Source organism: Syngnathoides biaculeatus, chromosome 17 (genome assembly GCF_019802595.1).
Source record: "Syngnathoides biaculeatus isolate LvHL_M chromosome 17, ASM1980259v1, whole genome shotgun sequence".
NCBI classification, from domain to species: domain Eukaryota; kingdom Metazoa; phylum Chordata; class Actinopteri; order Syngnathiformes; family Syngnathidae; genus Syngnathoides; species Syngnathoides biaculeatus.
The window spans coordinates 7,561,753-7,577,392 of record NC_084656.1 but is presented as its reverse complement, the minus strand read 5'-3'; the positions used below and the strand labels follow the sequence as shown (position 1 = coordinate 7,577,392).

The 15,640-nt window shown below is 37.5% G+C and overlaps 1 protein-coding gene across 3 annotated transcripts in view; it reads right to left on the bottom strand.

Moving 5' to 3' along the window:
* Positions 1-15,640, bottom strand: part of LOC133515256 (WD repeat-containing protein 7) — a 159,759-nt gene that overhangs the window by 114,895 nt on the left and 29,224 nt on the right. For all 3 annotated transcript variants that reach the window (XM_061847621.1, XM_061847620.1, XM_061847622.1), the window contains exons 16-19: positions 11,038-11,271; positions 8,837-9,130; positions 7,224-7,420; positions 4,528-4,625 (exon numbers count right to left, since the gene is read on the bottom strand). In XM_061847621.1, coding sequence (XP_061703605.1) covers positions 4,528-4,625; positions 7,224-7,420; positions 8,837-9,130; positions 11,038-11,271 — 823 coding nt within the window. The remainder of the gene's footprint in view (positions 1-4,527; positions 4,626-7,223; positions 7,421-8,836; positions 9,131-11,037; positions 11,272-15,640) is intronic.

Below are 15,640 nucleotides of genomic sequence, written 5' to 3'. Positions count from 1 at the left end.
CCTTCTTTTAGGAAAGCGTTTCTCTTCTTTTTCATGAAATGAAGGCTCCTGATCAAAGAAATTGTAAAAGGTTTAGCAGAAATAACATGTTTTATGTTATAGGCTATTGAAATACAGTTGGCTCACATGGAATCTCTGGTACGTTACCAGACGACTTTTGCCCCATGGCATGAGTTGCAGAGGATTAGTGTGTTTCAACAGTTGTCAAAATACAGTAGTAAAAAGATAAACCCAAACCACAAAGGAAAATGTGCTGTGTTGAAGAAAAGTAATAAGTCCATATAAGTTACGTTAAGTTGTCATGTCACAGGGGGAAAGAAAAGGCTGAAAGGAAAAGATAAAATCCTTCCCAACAAACACTTGGTGATGTTTTGTGTTACTTCAGAGTAATGTATCAACTTTGTGATGTTTTTGTTTTTGAGTGTGCCATAAGATTTTTCCAATTGTAAAATATGTGCCTTGGCTCTATGAAGGTTGGAAATCACTGTTCAGATCAGGTATCAAACAGGTTAGGTCAAACCAATGACACGATTTGACAGAAACAATGGGTACTAACTTATTGTAATTAAATGATTTATTTGTAATTTGTTTTCTTCACACACACACCCAAGCTTTAGAGCATGGTTCAATAGAACGCCTGCATTGTTGCATACAACCTATAGTGCTAGCACTAGCTCACTAGGCTACATAAAGTTTTGTTGCATGCTTGCAAGCGGTATTGTATTTAAAGAATGTGAACATACCTCAAGCAAGCCTTAAACAAGCATCCTCTCGTTAACACCGGTGACTGCAAGCATGTTTTTCGCTATTTTGTTCTTATAAACACATGGGGTGATCCGTGAGTGCTCGTGTCGCCATGGTAAGGAGTGTATCCAGTCGGTTTCAAGTTGACAAGATTGTAAAATTTTGTGATTGTATAAAACAAGATGCGGTAGTATGGATCGTTTTTCTGCAGTAGTCTGACAACAGAGAAATTGTGAAAGACCAAATTTGTCCTGTAGTCTGATCCGGGTATTACATCTCACACTGCTGACATGTTTTCTTGAAATAACGTTATTGGTGGTTAGATATTTACAGTACAGTACTTTGCTAAAAGAAACATGACAAGGTTAAAAAGAAACTATCTTTTGGATTTGAATATACTGTACACAATGGCAATGTGGACCAATGTGTTTGTATGAATGCTAATTATCGTCCCGTATCAATCAGATTGGTTTAGTCTAAATATGACCATATCATCATAATAAGGCATATTTCCTCGCTACCATCCGGATAATCCTGAATGCTTAATGGATTTAAACATAGCAGGCACCGCGTATTTGTGTAAAGAATGTGGATTTGGCCTAAGGAGATAATCTTATACAAAGGTGTGCGTAATTATTAGGCAGGTTCTTTTCTTTAGGAAAAATGGGCCCAAAAAAAGAGATTTGACTGACTCTGAAAAGCCACAACTCAGTTATTTGATACGGATGCAGTACTGTTGAAATTAAGATATAGGCGTTGTTGTGAAAAGTCAACAGGAGTGTAAGAAAAGCGTTGAGAGAAATAGAGGGAAACTAACTGCAGATTACTCCCGCACCAAATTCTTTGGGGAGGAGTTATGTCCAGATCTCTTGTCTATAGCGCAAAAAACATAACTGAGATCACATGATCAGGTTCTTAATGACGAACTACGTCATTGTTATTAAACTTTTTAATTTTTATTTTTATTAAACTTTTTTTTTAATAAACTAGGAAAATGTCCTTTTTCATTTAGTAATTTAGTAATCCCACACACTAATAATTCCCTCATAATTGTTCACATACTGGTAGTCTCCTAAAAGAACCTAAACCGCAATTTTACCTTTATGTCAGTTCCAGTTTAGATTTTAAGCAGTCAGAAATATCTTTCAAACATTGGATGTAATACCAATACATCTGGAACAAAGATCACATAGAAACCCATCACACATAGAAAATTTGGCTTGTGTAAAGCACTAAATGAGTCTGTTTCAGAAGCTAAATAGAATTTAGTTTTTAGTTACATGAAACTTGGAAACAAATCAAATGAAAAAATGTGAGTTTAAATAAACAGAATATGGGTACTTATGAGTACAGTGGAACAATAAATTAATAACATTGATTTTGTAAGTCTACCCACTGAAAAAGACAATGGGTCTGTAATTTTTATCATAGGTATATTTTAACAGAGAGAACCAGAATACCAAATGGAAAATTCAGAAAATCACACAAAATGAAGGACTCAAATTATTTTGCAATTCATTGACTGAAACGAGTATTTGACACACTATCGAAACATTATTTAGTACTTGGTGGGGAAACCCTTGTTGAGCAGTACACAGGTCAAACATTTCTTATGGTTGTTTGGCAGGTTTGCCAATTTCAGATCACTTCTTTATACAGATATTTTCAAAATTCTTAAAAAGCCGAGTCAGTGCTATGGCAACTCAAAGCTTCTGCTCCCTCCACAAATTTTATATAGGATTTAGGTCTGGAGACTGTCAAGGCCACTTCATGAATTTAATATGCCGAATGACAATATTATAATGTGATTTTTCAATTAAGCTGCTAATAAAACAATGTTCTTATCAAAATTCAACAGTTTTGTGACCATACCATAGTTATATACATATAGAAGACATGTAGCAATGAGGCAAAGGGCCAAAGACTTACGGTAACATTCACCATTGTTGCAGGGAAAACAAGAAAATAAAGAAGCAAGAAAGTTGCACATATGAACATAGTAGATTCAATGTAAGTGCTGTGAAAGAAACACTAAAGACAGTAGTGTTTGTGGTGCATTTTTCCCTCCTTCAGAGCAGGCAGCAGACTGAAACCATGCAGGAGAAGATGAAAATACAAAAAGGTAAAAAAATGATTGAAAGAAAAAATAATAATTGTTGTGGACACTTTAGCGTAGTGGTCAGCAGTTTGCCAGGACAAGCGAGGGGAAAATTATATCCATTTAGGGTACATGATTAATCTAACTAATGACTGTTAACAACCATCCCACTGTCTGAAACCTTGTAGATTAGCTGCGCAGAATAATGGTAAATTATTAAAAATATTAATACAGTTGTCTAATACATGTCAAATATGGTAAATTAGGAAATGCAGTTTAAAAATAGTGATGGCCTAATCCACTGATAAGTATTAACATGGATAAGCAAGGCATAGCAAAACTGTGTGTAAAAAAAAAAAATAAATACAATAAAAATAACTATGGAAGTCAATGTGAGGTAGTTTTGTTTGTCAGTTTACTGATTGTTGGTAATTTCTTCCTTAACATTTGGCAATCAGGACAGGAATGAAGAAAATGTTTTGGAATAATGTTGGAGTGATGTTGATGCAGTACTTTTTGCAAGAAGCAGGAAGAAAAATGTTCTTTGTTTAAGAATTGGTTGTAGTCGGATTTCAGGAGGCTCTACATTTTTTGGATAGGGACATTGTGATGAGTTATTAGCACACATCACACAGACACACACGCACGCACCCGCACACTTGATTTGAGTGGCCTCTCTGAGCAGAGGTCATGGCCAAGTAGTCCTTCTGAATGGACATGAATAGGAGTGTGGCGCAAACCAGTCCACGCGCTTGTCACGCTTCACCCCATTAGACCATAACAATAGCACAAAACCCTATTCCCTCCCACCAAAAACACAAGTTGCCATCCAAGGCATGTGTGTGTGTGTGTGTGTGTGTGTGTGTGTGTGTGTATAAACAAATGTGCAGGTATTGTGCTAGACAAGTGAACATGTGTGCACGTGTGGTTGGCAGATGGTGACAGATGGTTACAATGTCACCTATAGTGAACCAGAAAAAAAGTTCCAGTACTTTATTTTTTCCCTTAAAATCACACTTTTGGAGGTTTGTACAGGGTATTTTTCCCTCCCGATAAAAATATTTCTCTCCTAATAATTTTTCTTCTAATACTCTTTTAAAACACTTAATTATAACAGTGACAAGAATATCTATTTTTTGTGTTTCATCTGCAGCAAATGTGTCATGACAAACTCTCAAGGCAGAAGAATATAAAAATATTTTCCACACTTGTTGGCAAACAATCATACAAGTTATATGTGAAATGAAACATATTAGATCTGAACTTTTGAGTGGCAAAAACAGTTACTAACAATATTTTACTGGTCTGTTGAATAAATACAATTAAAAGAATATGCTCAATAAAATTGTGGTGCACAAGATGTACATTTTTTTAAGTAGTTGAATTCATAAATACAATTCATGTTTTTTTTTTAACAAGGAAAAAAAATGGTGAAATGGTGTTTCTTAGAAACAATTTTTAGGTCTAAACTCCAGCTGTTAAGACCTCTAACTTGAAAAAATGACAGAGCATTTAAAAAGACCCCCTGAATAAGAAAACACCAACAGCTTCCTACTGTGATATTTTATTGAGGTCTCTGTGGAATTTATTGCCAATAGTTACATTTTGAGCCACAGCCTCTCCCCCAAAGTCCCCGCAGGGCCCCATGGGTGTGGAAAGCAAGCGCCCCCTCCTTTTGTAGTTACCTTGTTTGATCTGAGCTTGTAGTGCCGGGTTGGAGGTCTGAGGAGGTGTGCCCGGCGTCCTACGAGGAATCTCCGGGGTTCCTCCTGGTCTGGGAGGCCTCGGAGAGGATCACAAAGACAAGGCATGAAATATTAAAAGAATGGGCAGGAGAAAGCTGGGAGAGCACAAAAAACGGACACGCACACACCGTCTACACACACGCACACTTACACAGGCACACACACACACGAAATAGGGCATTTGTTTGCTCAGTCTATTGAATTTGTAATGTGGGTACAATCTTGTGCCTCAACATGCCAAAGGAAACTAACTTTTGGAGATATCTACTATATTGTGTACACATCATATGAATGGAATTGTAGTGATGGCAAAACCGAGGAAAGATTTTGCACAAATTAAAATGTTTTTTTTTTTAAATACAGGGAGTGCTCAAGTTACAACGTCGTGGACCTACAACATTTCGACTTTACGACGCCCGTGTCTCATCTGCCATTTTGTCCCCAGCACCATAGTGTTTCGGCTTAGCTAATGAATAATGCTTCATTATTTGTGCAGCAGGAATATTTTGAAAATTTAAAATTTACCCACCTTTTTACACATGATGGCCCAAAAGAAGTTAGGTTTTTTAGCAATACTGGTCCAGCCAAAAGAAAAGCAATTACCATGAAAATGAAGGTTAACATCATAAAAAGATGATGACTTTCCCTAAAAACTATGACATTATCTCAAACCTTTTCTGGATTATCTGAATGCTCTTTAACAAAACTCAGATGAAGCTGGACATGTACTGGCTGAAGCAGGGAGACCCTTTGGCACTCCAGGATTTGAGTCCCTAGGTGGGTAGTGTTACTACCGTTACTGTAGTCAATCTCCCTGCAGGTCATTCACTAGGTCCCCCCATGTGGCTCTGGGGTATTTGCTCACTGTTCTTGTGATTATTTTGATCCCACGGGGTGAGATCTTGTGTGGAGCCCCAAATCAAGGGAAATTATTTTGTATGTTTTCCATTTTCCAATAAGGCTTTAAAGGTTTTGATTTCCTGACCGACCCTAAAAATTCTCACCGACCCTAACATTTTTACACCATGTAATAAATATGTCAAGCGTGTGATTCTCCACCAGTTAAGAGTTAAGTTGGGTGATTGACAGTAGCTGCGGCAGACGACGGGGTTCCTTCCTCGTGCGGACTGATTACGTTGTGTATTTGAGCCTTGTTCTTCATGCCACTTGTTGCCAGATTGTTTTGTGTATATGCATGTGTGTTCACAAGCATTAGCTAGCAGAACTCCTTCGTCCCATATCACAGTGGGACTGACCCATATCAAGTCATGTTTTCATGTTCTGGCATGTCCGATTTTTGACATTGTTTCATATTTTTTGGACCGAGCATTCATGAATTTTGATCTTGTTATGCACAAGAGAGCCTGCATTAACGAGAACTGACAAGGAAATGGCAGCACGATGTGCTGGAGACAGAGTAAAAAATTTTTGTAAAAAAAACCCTACCTACCAACCCGAGTTCTGAAATGTAGGAAATCAGAACCATAACACACCAAGCTGCTTACCTATTGCAGATTCAGTCTTCCCAGCCTGGAGTTGGTCTTCAATGTTGTTTCTGGAGTCCTTTGACAACTTTTTGGTCTTTGTCAGTGGAATTTAGAGTGTGATTGTTTTGAAGTTGTGGAGAGGTGTCTTTTATACTGATAAGTTGAAACATGTGCCATTAATGGATGTAACGAGTGGAGGAGATAGAAGCCTCCATTATTTTTTTTTTTTCCAATGAACAGCTTCACATAATGGGTGAATTTGCAAATACCAAGCAGAATAGATTAAGTTAGCAAGCGCAAGGTGCTTGATTAAACAGAGTAATTGGCGGTGTTGATTTTTGCATTGTTGAATGCCACGTCAGAAAGGTAGGCGCAAACCTGCACCACAGTGCAAAACAATGACACACAGACAAAATGAGAGGCATCGGGGAACAGCTCTTTTCTGATCGTGTCAACAATTTTAAAATTTATCATCTATTCAGCAGCTAACTTTAAGCCAGTCACAAGAAAAAAATATGCCACATGACAAGCGACAAAACTCCTTTCCGCTCTGGATTTTCTTGTGTCTGGGTTTTAGTAAGAGATTGCATTGTAGATCGTACACAACCCACACACCGACAACTCATAGAAATCTGCAGCACCTATTAGTTGGGATCTTTGTAAACCAAGCCCTTGAAGTCCCTAGTCCCTGCAGGAAAGCTGGCTAAGATTAATCCACAGAAATGTTATCATTAAGATATTATAATGTAACAGGAAGTTAATGTTTTTATGTGCGTGTGTGTGTAGAGTTGATAATTGGAACAGTGGTATTAGAGCAGCTGGCCAACAGCCTTTGGTGTTAAATCAGTTGTAGTACAATGAGAACTCAGGCAGGCCAAATAAACAGCTTTGAACAAATTCCACAGACTTGGCTGAATGTTATCTAGTGATATTACCATATGTGTGTGTAGCCTCCTGTGTTTGTGTACTGTGAATCCAGTGTTTTTGCAAAAGTGAAGTATTTTCCTTCTGAAATGTAATCAGTGGTGTAGACTGCATGCCTGTTGCAACTATATACGTAACCCGCATCCCCAACATGCCAGAACACATTGCTTCAAGTAATCAGGTATGTGATAGTTTGAAAGCATCATTTGGGTTTGTTTGAGTTACCTGGATGGTCCCTTCTTCATGTGCTCACCCACAAAGGTGGCATTGGTCATGCCCATCAGAGTGTTGGCCAGAGAGATAACGGACAGGAGGTGCTGTGTAGTGACCGCCCTTGACACACCGTATGTCCCCTTGCCAACAATGTCTGACAACGTCAGCTTCCGACCTGTTGCAAGGGACAACTGCCGCAGCAAAGACTCCTGACAAATGGAGAATAAATGAACCAAAAACAGGTAGGTGATGGTGAAAGCAGATCCAAGGTTATTTCCTGAACTTCAAATATCCCAGACCACAAAAGCACTAAGAAGGGAAACGAATCTAATTGGTAATTCAACAAATTCAGTTTTTTTTTTTATTTGAACACGCAAGACACTCAGAAGTTACGCTTTTGTGGCATGCCATTATGGCGTGAATGAATCGACGGTCTGCTACATAAAGACATAAGGATGAGGGAAACGTCCATGAAACCACGTCAATAACTTTCAACAAGGAAACGAAATGTGTGGCATTTCTGCAAAATAAGAGGATTGTTGGAAATGGAAGCTGCATCAGCTTTGAGGACAGCACATTGCAGAAAAATCCTGTCACACCCACTGTTACCCAAAACATTTAACCCAAGTAACGCAGTTCAACAGGAAAAAGTACTTGAGACGAAGGAAATGTATTTAAACTTTTGACCTTAAAGAAAATAACATCAAATTCTCTCAGAAATTCTCTCATTACTGTGGCATTTAACAAGATTAAATAATTTTGGTGTACCTGATTGGTCTGAAACAAGACAGGTTTAGACTGATTTGACTTCAGACAGTGGGGACAAAAAAAAATGTGTTTTTGCACAGTGTATGTAATCGTCTGGCTTCAACTTTATGTGCCCTGCGTTTGGATGTTGAAAGCTCAGGGTGTACTATGCCCCACGTCCAGGTCAGGATTCAACTCAAACATGAGATGACGATAAGCAGTGAAGGAATTGGATGGGTCTAAAACTTATTTTCTACCATTCTTGCAGTCAAGTACCACATTGTTACATAAAGTGATTTATTAATTTATGTTCTACCAATCCTGACCAACATATGGGCAAGTAATAGTTGTTTATTGATGTTTACCCAATATTGGACTATTACACAAACTAGGGGTAAACTCCATGATTGCATAAGTGATCCACTTATTGATCAATTATTTGCTTGTTGAGGATGGGAGTTGAAATTTTTGACTAATTGCGTCTGGAAGCAATTTGAGAGAACTACTTGGTTGTGACAAGCAGATGCATTGTATATATATACTCAGTCAACTGGTAAAAAAAATATTGCAACATCCAAACAAACTATTATTGAGCAACTCCACTGGGTAACATGATCCTTTTCAACTCAATAATATCATTTAAACAGAGGTTGGGACAAAGGGATACCATGTCCTATTAAAAAATAAATACAATAATATCCTCGATTAATTGATGGTTTATTTTCATAACGTTAATCAAGGGTAATCAATTTAATCACGTTAAAAGCCCATCTGTAAAAAGGGAAAAAATCTTCACCCAGAAAACAATGTTCCCCAAGGAAGATTTGCTCGGTGTTAAATTTTGGATACAGCAAGCAATGGGGAGGATTGGTACATACCTTAAAGGTGGGCAGCATGAGGGACATGTGACCTCCTCTGGAGATTAAGCCAAAAGAGATGGGGCAGTGAGGCCTGAGCATGCCGAGTCTCTCGAGACAGATACCATCCAGCTGCTCGTTCAGGCCCCAGGCATGCAAACAGGACATGAAGAGTTTGGCTGTGTCCATTGTCAGGTTGTACTCCAGAAGACTCAGTGACTTTGATTTCTCCTCACGCCTTCTCATCTCCTCCTCCTCTTCCTCATCTTCATCCAGCAGGTGCTCCTTAATGGTCTCTTTCATAGTTTCCTTTACCTATTTTATAATACACATTAATAGAAGTGTTTTAAACTACATCTTTAAAGGTCAATGTACTTGTCATATGATGTAAGAAGTCTGCTCCAGATGGAATATAGTTGAAGCCAGAGGTTTACATACACTCTTTTTTTTTGTCTCACTGTCTGAAGTCAAATCAGACTAAACCTTTCCTGTTTCAGTCTGAATCACCAAAATTATTTAATTTTATTAAATGCCCCAATAATGACAAACGGAATTTATTACAGAATTTTATATTATTTTCTGATGTTAAAAAGTTGACGTCCACAAAAAGTACTGTCGTTAGTGACCATGGGGAAACAGAGATGGCGAGGTCATGGCTTTGGAAGGTCCTGATAGGTTAACTGACATGTGAATTAACTGACAGCACACCTGGGGATGTACAGTATTTACGGCCATACCTCAAACACTCATTCCTTTTTTTAAATGAAGGGAAAAATCAAAAGAAATCAATCAAGAAATCAGAGAAAGAATCATGGAGCTCCACAATTCTGGCTCATCTTTAATTTCCAGATGCTTGAAGGTGACATACATCGGTTCAAGCAATTATACGCGGTTATAAACATCTTGGGAATGTTCAGCCATCACAGCGCCAGGAAGGAGACAGGCTCCGTGTCCTAGACATGATTTTTTTTTTTTTTTTTTTAAGTTTTGTGGTCCAAAATGTGTGAATCAACCGCAGAACATAAGATAAAGACTTTGTGAGGATGCTGGATTAAGATAGAGATGGTTAATTTATTCTCTATTTCAGAATGATCAATGTTATACCAGGGGAAAAAAGTGGGAAGCTTGTAGACCTGAGAACACCATACCAACTGTGAAGGATAGAAGTGGCAAAATCATGTTGTAGGGCTGTCAGGAACTGCAGCTTTGCATAAAATAGACAGCATCTTCAAAAAGAATATTACATGGAGATATTAAGGCAACGTCTGAAGACATTAGCCAGGATGCTAAAACTTGGGAGGAAATGGGTCTTCCAAATGAACAATGACCCAAAGCATACTGAGAAAATGGTTAAAAAGTGGCTTGAGGATAAAGTCAATGTCTTGAAGTAACCATTACAAAGCACTAATCTGAATCCCATTGAAAATTTGTGGGCAGATCTGAAAAGGAGTGTGGTAGCAAGGCAACCAACAAACCTGACTTAGTTACGTCAATTCTATCAGGAGGAAAAGGCCAGGATTCAGCAGAGTACTGTCAGAATTTTGTTGTAATGTTTGTTACCCAAAATGTTTGACCCAAATCATGGAGTTTAAAAGAAATGCTACTCTAGACAAATTAAAAGTATGTAAACTTTCGACCTCGAAGAAAATAAAGTCCATACTATCTCTCATTATTGTGACATTTAAAATTCAATAATTTTGGTGATCCTGACTGACCTAAAACAGGAGAGGTTTTGTCTAATTTGACTTTAGATAGTGAGACAAAAAAATTAAATGTGTGTTTCAGCACAGTGTATGTAAACGTCTCACTTCAACTGTCTCCAACCAGTCTGGATTAAGACATTTATTCCTTCCATCATTTTATTTTATGTATGAGACTAAAGCATTGCCACTTACATTATGTCATACAATTCTACTATACTATATCATATACCAGTTCTTACATAATTGAGTTATGGCACTTGTGCAAATAAATTGCCATATTCTCCCATTCAGTTACACCAGTGAATTAGCAGTTTCTTTAAAATGAGCATAAGTTAACTTTTACTTTTGTATTTTGTAGCTTTTGTACAACAGGTCCAGTTGATTTCAAACAGATTATGTGTTGACTTGATTTACAGAAATGTGATATTTCCATCTGAAATTTGAAATGTTAAAAACCAAATTTAAAATTTATGAAAATGTAAAATGTTAATTCTGGATTGTTGCGCATCTCTTCATGACCTGCTTGAAAATCTTGTTGGCCAGGAAAGAGCCTCCCTTGTCAGCCCCAGCTTGGCTTTTTTGAAGCGTCTCAGGGGACACCAGCATGGGATTTGGCCTCTGAGCTTCTTCTGTCAGCAACTGGATGATCACTGCTTCCACGTCAAAGAATAGGACATGCATGTCAGGGTCCGTGAGGTTGGTCTTCATTGCTTGGACCACCAGTGCGTTGTGAGAGTATTTGGGTAGGTTTCCCTAAAGAGGAGGGAAATATTGAAAACTCTAAAATTTGTAAAACCAGTGAATAAGTGAGACATGGGAGATCAATCTTAAAATCACGAAGATCATATTGCTGTCACTCTTCTGAAAACCCTGAAGAAATCCTAAAATCAAGAAACTGTTTACATTACATTTTGAGGAGATACTGTTGTCTTATAAGCAGGTTGTTATCTATTTATTGCTCACAATTATAACAACACATAACTGGCACAATACACCGACTATTGAGTAGACGAGCATTCGGAAAATGATTAATCCGTAAAATAAGTAATGACGCAGTTATACCCATGAATATATGTATTTTTTTAAATCATTCATCCTAGAAATACAGTTATTGTAGGATGAAAGAAAGAACAATAAATAAAACAGCACTTTCTTCCTGGTAGCTGTGTCAATGTTCCAATGGATGAACACTGCCACCTAAAGATTGAGGGACCTATTGCACACATGTAAGGACAAATAATGACAGAGCTTACAAATGAAGAATACATATTTAGCTTTGATGGCCTTTTTTCATTGCATTTATTTTGTACACCATAAACCAGAAGAAACTAGATTGTGATATTGGAGTAATGTATTGTTGGTTAGGTATGAAAACTAACAAAATACAATCAACAATTCACATTTAAAAAGCTTGCTCATGACACAATCAAATACCATTCATTTTGCAAGCTCCTCTTCATAGATAGTTTGTATGAAATGATGAAATACAGAGCTTTTAAAATTATATGAACAACTCATATTAATATATAAATGATGAAATAATCAATTGATACTTTAATTTTACATTTCAGGTACCAGCAAATTTCACTTCTGCCAAAGACTCTCTCTGACCTCTGTAGGACATCTGTTCCTTATGTTTAAGATGTATGATCATTTTTAAAGTGTTTTATTCTTTGACTATTTTTGAAATTCCCACATGGCCCTTCAAAGATCAAGAGCTGCAGGTTTCTGCAGGAACCTGGGCAAATGTGGTGGAACACGGCTCAAATGCTGCTATTACTATTTCAAGGGGGCGGGGGGGAATACACACATTTATAGTTTATACAGTTCCAACATTCCCACCATTACCACCCTACTCCTTAATTTACAAACACTTGTAAATCTAAAATCTATTTCAGTAGTCTGTGTATCACCAGTACAAATGCATTACATTTTTAAGTACATTTTTGTGTATTTTGGTTCATTTTATGTAAAGTCATTCCATTTCAGGGTGAAAGAATTACATTTTTAATCATTGCTAAATGTTAAAATGAGTCAAATTTGTCCCAAACAGAACGTCAGCATTGAATGTGGGAAGTTATCTAAAAATGTTCTTTTAGATAACATGCAAAAAGTGCATTGCTGGGACTTAGAATCAATGAGTTATTTAAAAATGCTTTGCACTTGGGTCACAGATGGTGTAATGGTGAACCCGCCTGACTTTGGTGCAGGAAGCTGTGTTCAGTTTTTACTCAGTGACAGTGTGAATGTGAGTGCAGCCACGACCCTAACCAGGAAAAACACTTTTGAAAATGGATGGATGGATTTGTGCATGAGCCCATTATCTTGCTGAGTCCTTATGATACACACCAGACACAGAAAAAAAATCCAAAAAGAAAATTATTCTCAAGTATTGTGAACGTGTCTCTGATATATAAAAACTCAAATTAAATCCAATTTAGAATGTTAAAATGCGAAGTTCTGAGAAATTGAGATAAAAAAAAACAGTATACATTTTAAATCCATGATAAATTTGGGAATCGGCCATGCAGACCAGCCCCATATTACCAAAACACAAAATGTGAAATGTGAAGCTGATCCCCCCCTAAAACCTTGATCTGCATTATCAACACAAAACAGTTTTGCAGTTCAACATAGATATTTTCATGACTTACTTTTTAATCTTGTCTGTTGTTTCAATTTTGTATTAAAATTCCACCAACACTCTGTACGAGTATGATTAACAGATTAATTGAAGTATAAAATTCATATACAACTATATTCAGATTTTTTTTTTTTAAACAAGCTCCAAATTAAGGTTAACACCATTACCCAAACGCATTTTCAATTATATCTAACTCTGAACAAAGCCTGTCCATTTGACAGTAACAGAACTAAAATGGCATATCAAGCGTAAAATGAATAATCCCAGACGACAAAAGCAATTGTAAAAATAAATCTATTATTTTATTCTTCACTCTAGCAATACTGTACCTCCTTCAAACAAAAAGAAAACAAAAGCACACTTCAGCAGAAATACCAGAGGACAAACCCAAAGTCACATATTGACTTCCTTACACCTGACTGTAATGTGAAAGTATAAACAGAGATGATGGCTTGGAGCTGACTGGGTGTAGTGTTTGTGTTGATAGTATGACATTTCATGGTCATTATCCTTCATCACACAGCTGGGAAGCACACACAGCCACTCACACAGGGGATGGTGGATGGTTTTGACTGGTGGTGTTTATAGTTTTATGAGAGAAATGACCCTGGGGTGGGAGGCCACAGCAAAAACAAACAAAAAAAAACAACAACAAAATCTGATGTATTTCTGTTATAGGAAAGCAGGAAAAATGCAGCTGTTATGCATTGGCCTTTTCAGAAGAGAGCTGTTATGAGGCGTTACAAGCGGAAAATCCAGGGAGATGCCTCCAATAAATATAGTGGAACAAATACGAAAAAGATACCCAGCAAAGGGATAATAAAGGACAAGCCAGAAGGATGAAAACGCAGATGATAAAATGAATTCTACATCGAGGTAAATATGTGCAATAGTAACAACCAGCTGAAAACAACAATAATGTGACGGAACTGGAGACAATCTGCGAGGAATGACGGAAGATCCTCAATTCCAGGTGTGAAAAATCTAATGTATCATTCCCAAAAAGCCTCATGGTTTTATTAGTTCAAAAGGGTGCTACTACTAAACAATGAACAAAGGGTCTGAATACTTATGGCTGCATGATGTCAGTTTTTGTTTTATAAATCTACAAATCTACATTTTTTTCCCTGTCAATGGGGGATTCTCCGTGCACATTAACAACGGAAAAATGAATTTAAATGATTTTAACAAATGACTGGAGTGTAACTTTTAAGGGAGCCTGAATATTTTCTATACCCACGAATCAGTCTGAAATCACAAATCAATTAAAAATCTGTTGGAGATCATCATGCACCTACTTGATATGCATGTGTGTATGATGGTAGTTTCTCTTAATCTTCTTCAAAAAACTGTCAAGTTTAGTTTTTACACACCCGTGGTGTTCAACTCCACTATAAAGTTCAGTACTTTATCATTGTTGAATGACTAGTTCAAAGTTTCAACCTGGACTTCTATGTAAACATAACTTGCAGCCGTTTTGTATGAGCATCAACTAGTGGGCAGAAACCTAATTGAGATGGGCAAAGTTGTATTCACATACCAAATTGAACTTTCTTAACGGTGCAGGGCAATAGTCTTCCTTGTTTCGAAATGGAGTTACAAATGAACTAAGTACAAAATCGTAGTCCCAGTTTCCAGTCTAAAAGCATAGAAAAAAAAAAAATTCAAGAAAAAAGGTCAGTTGTAAAGGTGGGAATGTTGAATATCTATTTCAAATGTATTAATAAACCAAAATGATCTAAAAAGGGGATTTTTAAAAAGGTGACGCGGGTTCAATCCCAGCCATCCCTGTGTGGCGTTTGCATGTTCTCCCCGTGCCTGCGTGGGTTTTCTCCCGTCACTCCGGTTTCCTACTACATCCCAAAAACATGCAACATTAATTGGACACTCTAAATTGGCCCTAGGTGTGATTGTGAGGGCGGGTGTTTGTCTCTATGAACCCTGCGATTGGCTGGCAACTAGTTCAGGGTGTACCTCCTGCCCAGTGACAGCTGGGATAGGCTCCAACACTACCCTGCGACCCGTGAGAGGATAAGCGGCTAAGAAAATGGATGGATAAATACCGTACATTTACACGAACATATTTTGAGCAAAGCTTTTGCATATCGCAGGGTTCATACTCAGTCTGACCAAAAAAATTTAAGGGCTTTTTAGGGGCATTCTTAGGGGCTGACACGAAAAATTTAGGGCCATCGTGGGAAATCAAGAGTAAGGAAAAAAGACTCACCCAATGGTCCCATCAACCGTTCTTGGTTCATCAATTGTTCCAGTACCTCAGTACCTGTGACAGTGATCACCTGTCGCCCCTTGTGGTAGTTCTCAATGATATGTCCATTGTCAACGTCTTCACATAACAGTATACAGAAGAACAGATTCTAACTACAATTGCAACTATATACACAAATGTCTTCTCCTGATGTCTGTTTCAGCACCCCGACTTTAGCTCCTTGAGCCTACCCAGTGCCTCCTCTATTTGTT